Source organism: Cygnus olor, chromosome 9 (assembly GCF_009769625.2).
Source record: "Cygnus olor isolate bCygOlo1 chromosome 9, bCygOlo1.pri.v2, whole genome shotgun sequence".
Taxonomy (NCBI): Eukaryota; Metazoa; Chordata; class Aves; order Anseriformes; family Anatidae; genus Cygnus; species Cygnus olor.
In genome coordinates, this window is record NC_049177.1 from 21,806,388 (window position 1) to 21,820,690 (window position 14,303).

At 40.1% G+C, this 14,303-nt stretch overlaps 1 protein-coding gene across 9 annotated transcripts in view; it reads left to right on the forward strand.

The window, feature by feature from the left end:
- Positions 1-92: 92 nt before the first annotated feature.
- The window catches only part of PHC3 (polyhomeotic homolog 3), a 29,440-nt gene continuing 15,229 nt past the window's right edge, over positions 93-14,303 (forward strand). For 2 of the 9 annotated variants that reach the window (XR_005822465.1, XR_005822464.1), the window contains exons 1-6: positions 93-1,379; positions 4,613-4,760; positions 5,473-5,631; positions 7,090-7,167; positions 8,718-8,876; positions 11,100-11,198. Coding sequence is in view for 6 of the 9 variants with exons in the window: in XM_040567033.1 (XP_040422967.1) it covers positions 4,635-4,760; positions 5,473-5,631; positions 7,090-7,167; positions 8,718-8,876; positions 11,100-11,198 (621 nt within the window). In the remaining 3 variants the exon portion in view is untranslated. The remainder of the gene's footprint in view (positions 1,380-4,612; positions 4,761-5,472; positions 5,632-7,089; positions 7,168-8,717; positions 8,877-11,099; positions 11,199-14,303) is intronic. The other 7 variants (XR_005822466.1, XM_040567033.1, XM_040567034.1 and 4 more) reach the window with 6 other exon arrangements.

A 14,303-nucleotide genomic window follows, 5' to 3' on the forward strand; every position in this document is an offset into this window, starting at 1 on the left:
AAGAAAACACAAAGGATGCTTTTTAATTAAAGGGGATGGAATGCTTAATATTTAAGAAAAGGTATTTTATTAGAGCTGTTAATCAGAAATTGGTTCCTTTAGGCTTTCCCTATTTAACACCACGTTAGTAGCGTCTTTGATAACGCATATTTATTTTGCCCAGCACTTCCTTGAAAGATGGATGTTTCTGGGAATCCTAAGAAATAGGTAACCTAACCTTTGTTTTTTTTTTTTTTTTTTTGTTCTGATACAGTACAAACACTTCCTTTTTCCCCACTACCTCCTTGTTGTAATCGGCACCATACCCGGATGTTTGTTAAAGCAGCGCAGAATTCAGCTGCTTTGTGCTCCGCAACAGGCTGCTACACGAGACCTGCACATTCCAGTTGTGCACCTTGCTCTTCTTTTTGCTTTTTGATGATAAAGTAACTTAAGGCCCCATTTGCTGTTTTCCCTGCAAGAGGTTACAAAGTACAGAACTTTTTTTGTCATGATACCTGACCTTCCTGCAGCAGGCATTTTTCTTCCTCAGAAGAAACTTGCTCCGCCCAGTTTCCAAACAGTCTTGCATCAATTTCATGCAGCAGGAAATACCTTGCTGTATCTTAACTATACCTTGCTCTACAACTTCCAACATTTTTCTTAGTTTCCTACAAGATCTCTAAGAGTATTCCATCACAAAGAGGAAAACATTTCATGACAGAGAGATGGAGAGGTACTGAGCTTGTCAGGATATCCCATGCAAGATTTGAGTTAGCTTTATGTGGTACAGTGGCTACTTGTCTGCATGGAGGCTGGGCTTTGCTCTTCTATGCCAGGTAGTACAAAGCAGCTGCTACCACGTACGCTTGAGAAGTAATGGTGTAATTCAACTCTGATCCATTACAGTCAGTTCAGAGGAAGAAGCAGTCATCCCCATAGCAAGGAGAGGCTCAGAACCAACATGTAGGAAGAACTGGAAGCTAGGCTAACGGATCTAAAAGACTCTTCAGTTTCATATTCCTGAGACTTCAGGCGTTCACCGCCACCTCCCATTTGGGGCTGCTGAGGTCTTTGACCAACTAACGTAGAAAACCACTCAGGGCAGGCCCTTTCCTGACCTTAACCTTCACACAGCCCTCTCAAAACACCACATCCCCTACAGCTAATACCCCAGACTTGTAACATTCCATTTGCTGAAGAAGAATTCGAGCAGCAACCCACACCCCTCTGAGCCCTGAGGGAAGCCAGGCCCCTCACGCCGCTACGGCCCCGCCGCACGAAGCCACAAGATGGCGGCGGGCGGCGTCACATGGCGGCGGCGCCCAGCGCGCCTGCGCAGCACCTCCCCGGGAGGGAGGCGACAAGATGGCGGAAGCGGAGTGAGCGGCTGGGCCGAGGCGAGTCTCCCGGCGGGACGCGCGGAGGAGGAGGGGGAGCGGCAGCGGCAGGGCCCGGCCAGGCCGCGGCGGGGCGGGGCGCGGAGGCGGGGACCGGCGCCCTGACAGCGCCCTGGCCGCGGGCGGCTGCGGTGGGCCGGCCCCGCGAGGGTGCGGGAGCCTCCTCTGCCCCCCTCACGCCCCTTTCTCCCCGGGGCTGGGGGCGGAGGAGCGCCGAGGGGCCGTCGCTCGGGGCTGGGGGAGGCCCTGGCCTTGGCTCCGGGGGCTGTCGGCTCTCGGGGCCCGGTCTGAGGCGGTCGAGGGGCCCTGCCCGCCCGGCAGCCCCGGGGTCCCTCAGCGCCGCGGGGCGGGGGCTGCGTTCGCGCGGAGCGTGGCTCTCAAAAACCCGTGTTTTGGCTGAAAAATAACGTCCGACCCCCGTGTAACTGTTGGGGCGGCGTGTTGGGGGTGTGTGTGTTTGGGGTTTATGCAGAAATCCACCTAGGGGTTAGGCTTGTGGAAAATTTTTATTTATTTTTTGTGTTTTGTGCGCGTAGGAGTTCTGATGGGAGGTGATGAACGGACTGAGTAAATAAATGGTTTAAACACTTAAATACCAATTTCCAAATACCAATTACAGTTGCAGAGTGTCAGTAGTGTTTGCTTTTACCGTGTCACTACAAAAAATCAAAGTTTCTCAAACATGACTAGCGACATGCTGTGCATGCGCATGCACGGTATGTACTGTGCTGGTAATCCAACGTTACTGGTGTAAAACGGCAGGTTTTTCTGACCTTACTTTGGATTTTTATTTTGACCAAAACTGTTCTTCAAGTCTCAGAACAGCAAGAACAAAAACCTCTAAATATTTACGTCATGCACAGTATAATTTGAAATTATGTGGTGTCTAATACTGTCTCTATTTGAATAAATGCTTCTTTTAAATACAGTTTTCTGTTGTGTTTTATATTTTGAGTCCACGTTTAAACATACAGCGGTTTTTCAAAGTCAGAGTTCATGCATTTTCTAAAACTCATCCATCAGAGAGGTCCTTTTGCGGTGATGTTACTCACAGGTAATGTCACAGTACAGCCCCTGTTCACTTACCAAGTTTATTTGCACTTTAAGTTAGGAGTTCTGCTTTTTTGATGTTGAGTAGTTAACGAAAATTTTAGAAGACTATTTTTAATAGTATCTGAGACCTATATTTTATAACTAAATGTGGTCTAGTTACGTATGCAGTGTTGCCCTGATCTCCTTTTATGATGCTGTAAAGACAGATTTAAATTCTGTAGTCGTTTTCATACTTTCTGTTGTAAAAGATCCATCTATCCATCTGCCAAACTGTTAATGGATTCAGGGTCATCTTGCTAAAATATAACCCTCATTTTATGTATTTCCTCTTTTCCTTTAAACAACCGGCTTTTCACTCCAAGTGACGAAAGGTTTTCTAACAAGTGTCATCTGTTGAAGCACCTTCCCGTGCTTTCAGCCAACAGAGGGCATGGTATTTCTGCGTGTCAGTGCTGCCTGCTGCAACTCATCACTCTTTATGTTCTGATAAGACCTGAGGGGTGGCAAGTAAGCCTCGTGCATCATCTCTAATTGATCCGGGGTCAGACGTGCTAGCGGAGGGCTGGAGATGCACATCAGTGCCAGGCCATGCTGATCAAAAAATTTTGAAAACAAGGCACTTAGCTAAAGAATTATCACCTAGCACTGAATTATCAACTTCTGATTCAGCTAGTGCAGTGAGACACGTCGCATATCTCACTGATAAGTCTTAAATGTGGCGAAGAACTAAGAAAATTAAACATCCAGTCTTATTTTTCTTAGGCTAATTTAAACAGTTGCATAACTGCTCAAACAAGCTAGACAAGTTTTAAGGTGTAAATATTTTGATGTGCATTTAATGCTCTCCGGAGGAGACTTTTTTCAAGGTACTTTTCATTAGCAGTACATGAAATTAACATAAAGTGATTTTAGAAGTGATGCTGTTTTCATTGTAACTGAAGTGGTTAACGCATCAATGTTAACTTGTGCTCTCCTGTAGGTAGATAAATGGCATTAAAATACACAACAGATCTGTATTTTTAACAATAAAGCCATACTTTTCTTCATTTCTGATAGTAGGATCTGTGCTTTGAAAGCAAGCTTTATTGCCCCAAATTGTCTTTGATGGCAAAAGATAGGAGATATCAACACAATGATGGGCACAAAATCCCTAGGGGACCGTGTACCTATTAAAGTTTATGTATTCCAAGTAATCAGGACCTATGGGATCATGTGCAGCACAAGTCAGCCTGAACATTTTTTTTTCTGGGTAGAGGATACTTTTTTTTAAGTTCTCTACTTGCAAAGTAGTCATGTTTTCAGAGGGGAGGGTAGCAGATTGGCAGTACTGCGTTCTGCTTTCAGCAGCGTGAGCTGAAACTCCTTATTACGTTCCTGTTTGGTGCAGCACCCCGTGGGCATTTTGCTGGGGACTTGGCAGTGCTGGTTTTTTTTTCTAGTACATTGCGGCTCTCTAAATGATCATTTTTCTGAGTCCTTCCTTATTGTAAGAAGGAAATATTTCTCCCCACCCACTTTTTTAAAGCATCCTTTGAAAAGCAATAAACAGCAACTATGTTCTCTGTTAATCATAATACTAAAACTGAAAAGGAAAAGATAAACAACGCTCATATGTTGAGAAACAGGTTTCATTGCAGTTTTAATGACAATGTTTTTGGAGAGAGATTATACTCTGCAGCAGAAGGAAGTCTTGTTAGGCTAGGAAAAAATCATTGGAGATTCTTTTAGGTATTTTTTTCCATAACTGTGGCTGTATTTGGGGAGGCATTGCTGTAGAAAGTAAAAGCGTTTTCTCTACAGCTTTTCATTCTTTTTCCAAATAGAACATGTCGCCAGTGACGTTTGGCTAGAAAATGTTTTGCTGAATGTGCAGAGCGGACAGCCAGTGGCTCCTGCGCTGTGCCATGGGGAAGAGGGATGCGGCAGTATTCCTGTGCAGCTTGCGGGAAGTTCTGCATGCATTCCTAAATTGCCACCTATTGCTACCCTTGATGCATCTTAGAAGTTCATAACCACGTCTGTCTACAAATCACATCGAGTAATAGCAAATGTTACGAACCTATCGATTTGCAAGCTGTCCATTATTGTATCTCAGAGAAGCTTAGCTTTTCTCCTTTAAAATCCGTATGTGCTGCTCTTCTCTTTGTGAACCGCTTTCATTTCAACTTCAATCCCGCCAGGCTGGACGAACACTGCACAGCTATGGAGAATGAACCAAACACAACGACGTGTTCTGCATCTACGACTACTATCACTACCACCTCCACTTCCCGGACCCCGCTCCCGCAGATATCTGTCTACAGTGGCTCTGACAGGCATGCCGTCCAGGTACCAGGCCATCAGATGCTATTTCCCTGTGCAATGCTCCCAAATACATGCGTCGTACAATACACAAAATTAACTTTCCATTCTTAATTGCTGTCTTCTTTCTCAATATCTGACTTACTGATCTTCATAAGATACTGTTCACAGTATAGATGTCAGACCACTTAAGAATAGTGCAGTGTGCAGGCCTGCCTTCCAAATAACGGGAGAGAAATGCTATTGGAAAACTTGATTTTTCACCGTTCCCCAAGGGTATGGATTATGAACATAAAATTTTACAAAGTAACACAAAAAGCTGTTCACTTGACCACCACTGACTAGAGGGATCCAGAGGTATCTTTGTGTGTGTGACTGCCTCTTGGATCCATCCCCATTTTGCTGTTCTTTAAATAAGATTACCAAGAAGTTCGTACAGCCCGCTCTGTTGGGTTTGATAATTGAGTCTCGTGTGCTATTCTGATCTTCCCAAAAAAATAGAATATCACGTAGAATATGATGATGAGAGCCTAAGAGACTTGGTTGTAGCGTTATGAAAAATGCTGTACCTATATTTGGTAACTGTTGAGAAAAGTGGTGGTGGAGCAAGTTCAGTATTATACAGTTGGTGTGAAACGGATGTATTTGGTTTTATTTCCTTGTAAAGGTAAACTTCAGCATCGTGTCAGTATGGTGTGTGCTTTGTAATTGTGATTAATTACCTACTGATTCATCACAGGTTATTCAGCAGGCCTTGCATCGTCCTCCTAGCTCAGCTGCTCAGTACCTCCAGCAGATGTATGCAGCCCAACAGCAGCATCTAATGCTGCAGACTGCTGCTTTGCAGCAGCAGCACTTAAGCAGTACCCAGTTTCAGAGTCTGGCAACTGTACCACAGGTGAGAGCGAAGATTGCTGAAAAATAGTGGTTTACTACTTTCTGGAGTAAGACTAGAGTTCTAGAGCATTGTCAAACATAACAGCTTAAGTGCCTGAGCTTTCAATGTCTCACAATGATTCGCTGTTATATTTTAATGACTTTGTTCTTTTAAATTGTATCTTCCTCCAAACTGTTTGGAGGATTTTGTTATAGATGCTCCAGTAGGCGTTATAGATGCTCCAGTAGGCGTCCATTCCACGCTTAACTGCATACATTATAATGCATCATGTAAATCATCAAACAGGAAGAAATGTATATATTAAAAATAGACTACTTCAATCTTCATCCCATGAATTTTTCTGAAAGTTGATGGGGAAACAAACGAATAGCCACGCATCTTAGTGAAATCAAATTCAGGTAGTCAACATCTGGCGTTTTAGTGTGTTTTGCCACACGTCTGGCAGCATTATAAATAATGGCAACGTTCAATTTTAACTCCAACTGCAGCAATGTAGGAAGTAAATGACAATGCTGTGTTTCGTTTCTGAAGCAAAGCTTTTAATGTGAAAGGAACACCGGAGTAGACCCATTGTGAAAACTTACGCAGTGGAAAGACTTCCTTTGACCTCAGTTGACTGTGGATTGAGAGTACTGTCTTGCAGGGATAGGTGGCAGTTAATATTTTTATATGTGGAAGTGCTAAAACAGAGTTAAAAACTTCAGGGATAGATACAGCTGTTTGTTGTCAGAACTAGGATGGACTCTTCTGTGCTCCTGGCTTCTACTTCTGTACCTTTTCCATTAGATCATGGTAACATATTGACTTATTTTTTTGTGACGGATTTGTGCCTGTACTGTTACTGAGATAGAGCGAAGAGAATCAGGCTGGGCAAGTCTAAGAAGTTCTGTTCTGCAGTCTGTTAATATATACATCTAAATCACTGTCCCTGTATTCATCTGAAGGTCTGGAGTAGCGTAGTGGTATACACGTTCTATGTGCATACATAAACTGTCATTCTAGGGGAAGTGAGGATGTTCCTCGCAGCATTTATAAAGTTTGTTTTAATTTTAGATGCTTCTAAATGTAATAAAAATTACAATGTGAGTTTTAATAATGACAGTTTTAATGATGTCACGTTCTAAGTTCTGAGCACCATAGGTGATGAGTTGATTAGGTAGTTCCATCATTAACAGTTTGATGGGCTTCACCTGTGATAGTTATTGTTCAGGTCTTGATCTTCGAGAGTCTGAGTGCCTGAAAGCTGCAAGGAATTCGAGGCATTTGACACCTTGCAGATTCCAGTTCAGAGCTTGGAGTGCACTTTGAAATCTAATTCCCCTGAGTCAAGCAGTTTTGCTGCTAAGTCAGAGAGAGGGTAATGTTAGAGAGGGGTGTTTTTGATGGTTTATGCAATAATGTGAACATCGCTTAAACACTTTTTGATTTCAATATTTGACGCATATTCTTGCTATCTAGGCAAGCCTGTCAGGTGGGAGGCAATGTACTTCCCCCACTGGGAGTGTCACTCAGCAGTCAAGCATGTCGCAGACCTCGGTACGTAATCAAACAAAGCCCTGCATCCATTCTCAACCCCTGTTGGTTATATAATAACTATCTGGCAAAACAGAAAAGCTTTTAGTATTTAAATTTGTGTGGTTAAAAGGAGTATTAGAGAAACACTAAATGGAAGTACGATGACCCTGTAGGAAGCGTTGGCTATGCTTCCAGTGTCATCCTCTCATCCCAATGCTAGTGTTCCTGGCTGGCGTTGGAGGCTTCCCTGGTCCCAGCCCACTCTTGGTGCTCTGAGGGGCAATTGCTCACTTTGTGGGCACTAGTGACTGTTCAGACCACTGCAGGAATCACTCTCTGAGCTTTCATCTCTTACATGATTTCTTACCGGATTTTTCACATTAGTTTCTTTATGCAGGGCACTGTTGTAGTTCAAAACCATAACTCTGTGTACAGAGTTAAGATTAAGGAGCACCGAATCTAAAGAATCCAAGTCATTGCTCACTTATGTATGTGAAACTGGTTAAATTGTTCATAGCTTTCATTCTTTTATCATCTTTTATCATGCATCTTTTATGCACTTTAAATTACTTTATCCATATCCTAAGCATGTGCTCAGGTTTCAGTTGTTAGCGGCTCTGTGTTCAGTTCATGCTGCGTTTCCTTAAATGACATCTTCAGATATGTAATTTGCAGAGCCTTCTATGTACACTTCTACGGTTGTCTTTGGTAGGACTTTGTTAGTCCTACAGACATCCTGCTTATTAATCATGCCCTCAAGCTGTTCATGGCTTCAGTGCATAGCTTCAATGATTTAACTGTTTGTTTTTTTTAAGCTTTCATAGCACTGCTTTGGCTTACAGTTGTTAGAAGTAAAATCATTCATTCATTATTAGATTTAGGAGGGAAGGTTTTCAAATATGCCAGATGTTAAACTAACAGAATAATTGGGCTTGGATTTTCAAGAAAATCTCAAAGTGATCTAAAAGAGCTGGGCACTTAACTCTGTTGAATGTGTTAGTAAAAACAAAAAACAACCAGCTTTTGCTTGAGCAGATGCTAAAAAGAATTTTTCCAGGAGCATTTAATATGAAATTGTAGAAAACTTTAGTCTCAGACCATTTTTAAGTGTGCATATGAGGAATCAGAGTCAAAGTATGGCAGCACAAACAGGCACCTTGGTCAAGTTTCATAACGAGCATCTCAGAAGTTGTCAGTCGTGTCAGATAATACAAGCATTTAAAGATCCTTAAGTATTAAAATTCAAACATTTTTCTTAAAATATGACAAGCTCATGCTATGTGTTATGTAAATATGTATTTCTATGAGATGTATTTTTTCAGACTTCATAACATCGTTGTTTATATTTGTTAATGCTTATTACTGTGTACTGCTAAATATTGCTTGTAGTTTGAGAACTAAAATATAGTCTTGCCAGAATCTAGTTTTGTGATGTTTGGCTCAATACATTTTTGATATCTTTACAGTTCAGAGGTTTCTACTGACCCTGCCATTTTTGTGAAAGGCTTTCTGGCTTTAGACCCTAGGATGATTGAATTTCCATGACAGAAGCAATATTTTTGTTTCCTTAGATTAACCTCTCCACCTCTCCTACACCTGCACAGATAATAAGCCGTTCACAGACCTCCAACACCACCAGCAGCAGTATTACCCAACAGACTATGTTGCTGGGGAGCACCTCGCCAACCCTGAGTGCAAGCCAGGCTCAAATGTATCTACGAGCTCAAATGGTAAGTTTGGATTTTTGTTGTTGCTGTTGTTTTTTGTTCCCTCAAATTTTACTGTTCCAGTTCTTATTTATGTTATTTCTAGAAATTATAAGAATTTTTCTTTAGTTTCAGGTAGCTTTGAGAATTTAGTTACTAATCTTTGCGTACATATCTCTGGAACGCTTAGATGTCAGAGGAATAAAAGGATTGCTGTAGCTTAGTTCTGGCAAAATTTGTTCGGACGTTTTTAGCCTGGTCGTTTGTTAAATTGATAAAGCATGGGAAAAAAAAGAGCATGTCTTATCTGGCTATGTAAAAGGACATATTAGAGTTTATGTTCAGGGTAGGTTTTTTCCAATGCATCGGTAACATTCAGAGCTCAGACTCTTGAGGAAAATTTGATTGCATTTAGTTAAGATTGTTCTTTAGGTTACTCTCCAGAATACGAATTAAATATGTAGCTTTCATTCTCCTTAGATTCACATGAAACTCATCAGGTTCTTCCCAATTCCTATTAATGTGCCATTTCCATTTCTTAATGGGCAACTTTGAAAAATCTGTATAGTGATTTTATTTCATTTAGTTTAATACTTTGTGTTGTGAGTCTTGTATGAATTGATCCTTACAGGCTGTGTGGGATTTCATAGGAATTACTGAAGTTATACCTGAATGCTCAGGTTGTGATCAGTGCTTGGTGGAGGCCAAAGATACTTCCACGACCCGTGGCAGTTCATGACTAGAGCTTTCTAAAATGTTATGTACAAGTACATGAAACAGGAAGAGTCACTGTTATGCTACACCAAGAGTCAGAGGTCTGTGACTGCACTGATGTATAAAATTAGATGCAGGCACGAGTTCTTGCAGGAACTGCACCTGTGAAGCGTGTTTATGAAAGTTTTTTCTTTGTTCTTTTTCTGAGATTTTTTTCTTAGGCTTGCCCAGCAATGGTGTTATGCGATGTTGAGCTTTTTCTTTGGCGGCTCTTCTCCTACATGATTATTGAAAAAGCAGTATGAATTCAAGATAAGGGTTTAAAGATCAAACACCATCAATTTGACAGTAAAAGGATTCCTGAGTCTTTGGTTTGTAAGCAAACCTAGATGCTGAAATCACCTAGTACTAGTTAACAGAAAGTTAGGAATTCATCATGTCGCTGCCTTTCAATATGTGTTATCAAATTAGTGGTGGAAGCAATATGGGATGAGGTTGCTGTTTTTTATAGTAGCAATCTGTCTCAATGACATGGATTTTTGGATATGGTTTTCATATCTATTCACACTAAGTTTTCGTCCAGACTCTTTACATCAAATTTCTTGCTTATTTCAATAACTGCCTTACATCCCAGTTTTGAGAGAAACTAACTCTGTTAGTTTCTGTTCAGGATGATATCGCAAGATCATTTTGCTCTTCTTGGTAGCATGTCAAACCTCTTTCAATCTTTCAGTGTTTCTATCTAACATGTCAAATTAATGCTTTTCCTTCCTTGTCAAGGACTTTCTGTAAAAAGGTCAACTCTCATCTGTAGTTAGTCTATAACAATAGCCTCATCACCAGCTTGATTCACTTCTGGCTAAGTAACTTCATGTTTTCTTCCTAGCTGCTCCTTGCAGTTGACATGTCTTTAAAAGTAAGGGAAAGTGACTAATGATCTCTCTTCAAAGCCTTCCATAAGACTTGCCTTTGCTATACTGTCACTGAGGAAATCAATGACAATTAGGCATGCCAGTATACTGAAATTAGTAATTTGAGGGTGCGATATCTGTTCTTGCAATGAAACTTAATCAGCGTAGTTAAAGTTGATATAACAGCCCTGTTTGTTAAGTAACACTTGGACAGATAACACTTGGACTGGAAGATACTCCAAGTTTTCTCTCTTTACAATATTGTAGAAATTGGCCAACTCTTTTTTGCCTTTGTTTCACTCATTTGTAACATTGGAGGGAAAGCCATTTTTAAAATGCTTGCGTGAAAGCTAATGTGTGTGTGTGTGTGCATAATACCTGTTTCTGAATATGTAGAACAAATATTTTACATGATTTTAAATTATCTTTTCATTTATTTACTTAAACTACTGCAGTAAATTGTTACTAGAATAAGTTCCTCTAAAAGTAAAAAAAAGAGAAGCTGTGCATCACTGCATGTAACATATATCACTCTATAAAAGTAAAATGTTGCTTTTTTTTTTTTTTTACATATTTTTCAACATTTCAGTCTGTTACCTGATATTTTTTTCTTGCTTAACAGCTAATTTTTACTCCTGCTACCACTGTGGCTGCTGTCCAGTCTGACATTCCTGTTGTCTCATCATCTTCCTCATCTTCCTGTCAGTCTGCAGCTACTCAGGTGAGCTTGTGTCCAGTAGAGTGTGCCAAAACTGAGAAATAAGGAAACTTTGTGCTTAAATTTTACTTACAAAAATTGGTTATGGGTACTGTTTCTGTACATCTTTAGTGTTTTCTGTTTACCATCATCACACATTTAGAGGTGATCATGTTATATGTAAAATTGGGGTCCTGGATATGACACTTCAGCTCTTCATAATTCTCTCTCATCTTTATTACCTTGAATGACTTCACGTTATCAGCTGAAGTAGTGTTGTCATTTCACTGAAACATGAAATTTGTATATGATCTGGAAAAACATATGGGACAGCACAGATCTCTACAGAATGTTAGTCACCATCTCCTGCTGTGAAAAGCAAACATTTGTCCAACACATTTATGCTCTCATGAAAGACCTTCCCTTCTATTTTAGGGATTTCTTTAAAAGACTCTGCTAATGGACTTTGTTTTGAAACTTTTTGGAAATCCAAGTAAATTATACCAGTTGAATGTTCTTTGTGCTTGTGTTTGTGGATCCTTTCAGAAGATTCCAATAGATCTGTGAGCCACTAACTGCTTTACAAAAGTCATATTGCTTGTTGTAGGGCACATGTCTGGTGCTCTGTTATAATTTCTAGTACTCTAGCAATTGGAGGTATCAGATTTACTATTTTTACTTCTACAGATCTTCCTGAACCACTTCTGAAAAATCTGCATTGTGCTAGTTGCACCTTCCAGTTCTCTTGTGCCAAGTTTGGAAAAAGGTTTCCTTCTGTAGTTACTCTTTTAACATTTCATTCTTGAGGTCATTTAGAACTCTTAAGGTGGATAAAGCCCAATCTTGGTAATTTGGTACTCCATTTTATAGCATAACCAGTTTATTTTTAAAAGATAAGTGTGTTTGGCAGAACTTCGCAGCTAAAATGAATAACCTAGAAAATAAAAAAATAAAAAACTTGAGAGTAGTTGCACTAGTTTTAGATACGCTTTCGTTGTATTCCTTAATTAACCAATTCATTAAACACAGGAATAAAAGATTGCCTTGTCGTAGGCATGGACAAGGCTTGCAGTGATAAGCAAAAGGTTAACATCCCCCAAAGCTATTGAATTTAGTTTTTAGTCAACCTTTCACATCTAACTTTTTGGCCTTCAGACAGAGAAAAAAATTACAGACACAAAAGCTGCAAGGTAATGTGTTACCATGTCATTGCTGAATTGTGAGGAAGATTGCCCCTTTGTTACACAAGAAGCTTTGTCAGTGAGCAGCATGAGAAAACAAATTCCTCATTTTACCTGCTGTAGTTCTAAACTCTTTCCATATCACCTGCTGAGTACCATTAATTTCATGCTGCTGGTTTAAAGATATCTGAGTAAAATCCAGGGTGAAGGGGGAAAGACTTTACCTTTGAGATACAGCGAAAAAGTGAAGAAATGCAAACCTCTATTCCCACCTCTTCATTCTCTTCATTGCACAATTTGGTACATTATGTGGGTAGGGAGGACTCTGAAAACATATGCAGAAGCTGGTAGCTCTGTCCTTACTGGGGGCATTGTCCCTGTATCTTGCTGGTAGCTGCCTTCCTGGTCTGATCTAATTTACCTTTATTCTAGTACTTTCAGTAAATGAGCAATTAGGTCTTTTATCTTCTGCTGCAGCACTTTTTTTTTTTTTTTTAAAGGATTGTAGTGGACCAAGTATTTTTTTATAGGTGATACTGCCTAGCTAGCATAACAGCTTTGGGAATTCAGTGCAGTGCTGTGTCAGGAAAATTGGTTGTATTGTTCTCGTTATTGCAACAGGGTGTTAAAATGGGCAGTTAGCTAGGTCAAATTTATATGAGGGAAAACAGGAGCTGGCATTTATTCCCTGGTTGGCAAGCCTTTCTTAGCATGTTGGGCTCTTTTTTTTTTCTTTTATTTTTTTTAACCTTCTCTTTCCCTTTTTTTATGAACTTTCAGCAGACCAAATGACATGCTGGGAGAATGAGTTTAACGGGAACCTTGATTATACCGTAGGCTGGACTGTGAGACCTGGGCTTTTATATATCGCAGGGTCCTGATAAAAGGTCATGGTAAAGCCTTCCTACTGTTGCTTCCAAAATCTAAGTTGACCTTTTGCTTCCCACACTGAATAGATTCATCTTAACTGCAAAAACAAAGTCAGAGTCTGACAGCAGAGTGCTTGTGGCACTCTGGGGGTTCTCCATGACTGGGTTTATTAGGTCAGATATGATATCCTTCATATGTTTCAGAAGCATCCCCTTCAAAAACACAAGCTGGAATGGGAATCATCTTTTGGACTTCGATGGTCCTCAGGAGTGAAAATGTTAAATTTGGAGCATCTTGATTAGTGTAAGCCATTAGGCTCTCGCAAACTCCAGAATAATCTCATCCCAGTTGTTTTATTTGCTCAGACATCTGCTTATTCATAGACTTTTCTCCCCTTCTGCAACAGCTAGGATTGCAATAAATGCATCATGCATGCCAACTAGGAAACAAATACTGTTGTTTTCAGAACAGGATTTGAGCACACCCTGTGGTAACACACTGAACAGTGAGAAGTAAAATGTCAACTAGTTCATTACACAAGTACTAACTGGAATGCGTAAATAATAATAAATAAATAATCAAAAAGTGGGTGGCAATAAGTAGTCCTCTTTTTTTTTCATGTAAAGTATGACATACATTAGTGCTCTGCAAGGGTAGTCTTTGTCCTTGAAATAAATTTTAGCTCAGCATGTAGGACTGGAAAGCTGGGGTCAAGATGTACAGAAACTGGCTGCGTTATAACACACATCGGTGAAAATCACTGCCTAATACGCATTTCAGAAGGCTTACATTTTGTTTTATTATTAGAGCTGTGGTGAAAAGGTATATTAATATTGCTATAGAAATAAGGTACACTCAAGTGTATTGAGACACAAATAATATACAGCACGTTCTTGTCACTACCATTACCCAAGGCTCTGGTTTATTTTAGTCCCTGCAAACATACTTACCACTGTATTTTGGTAGTGTCTGCATAAAAATAAAGTTGCATTTGCTTAAGATATGTTCTGTCATTCACCTTGAATTTACTATAAAAGGGAGAAAAAATACAAGTTTTAATTCAAATTAGTGTAATGAA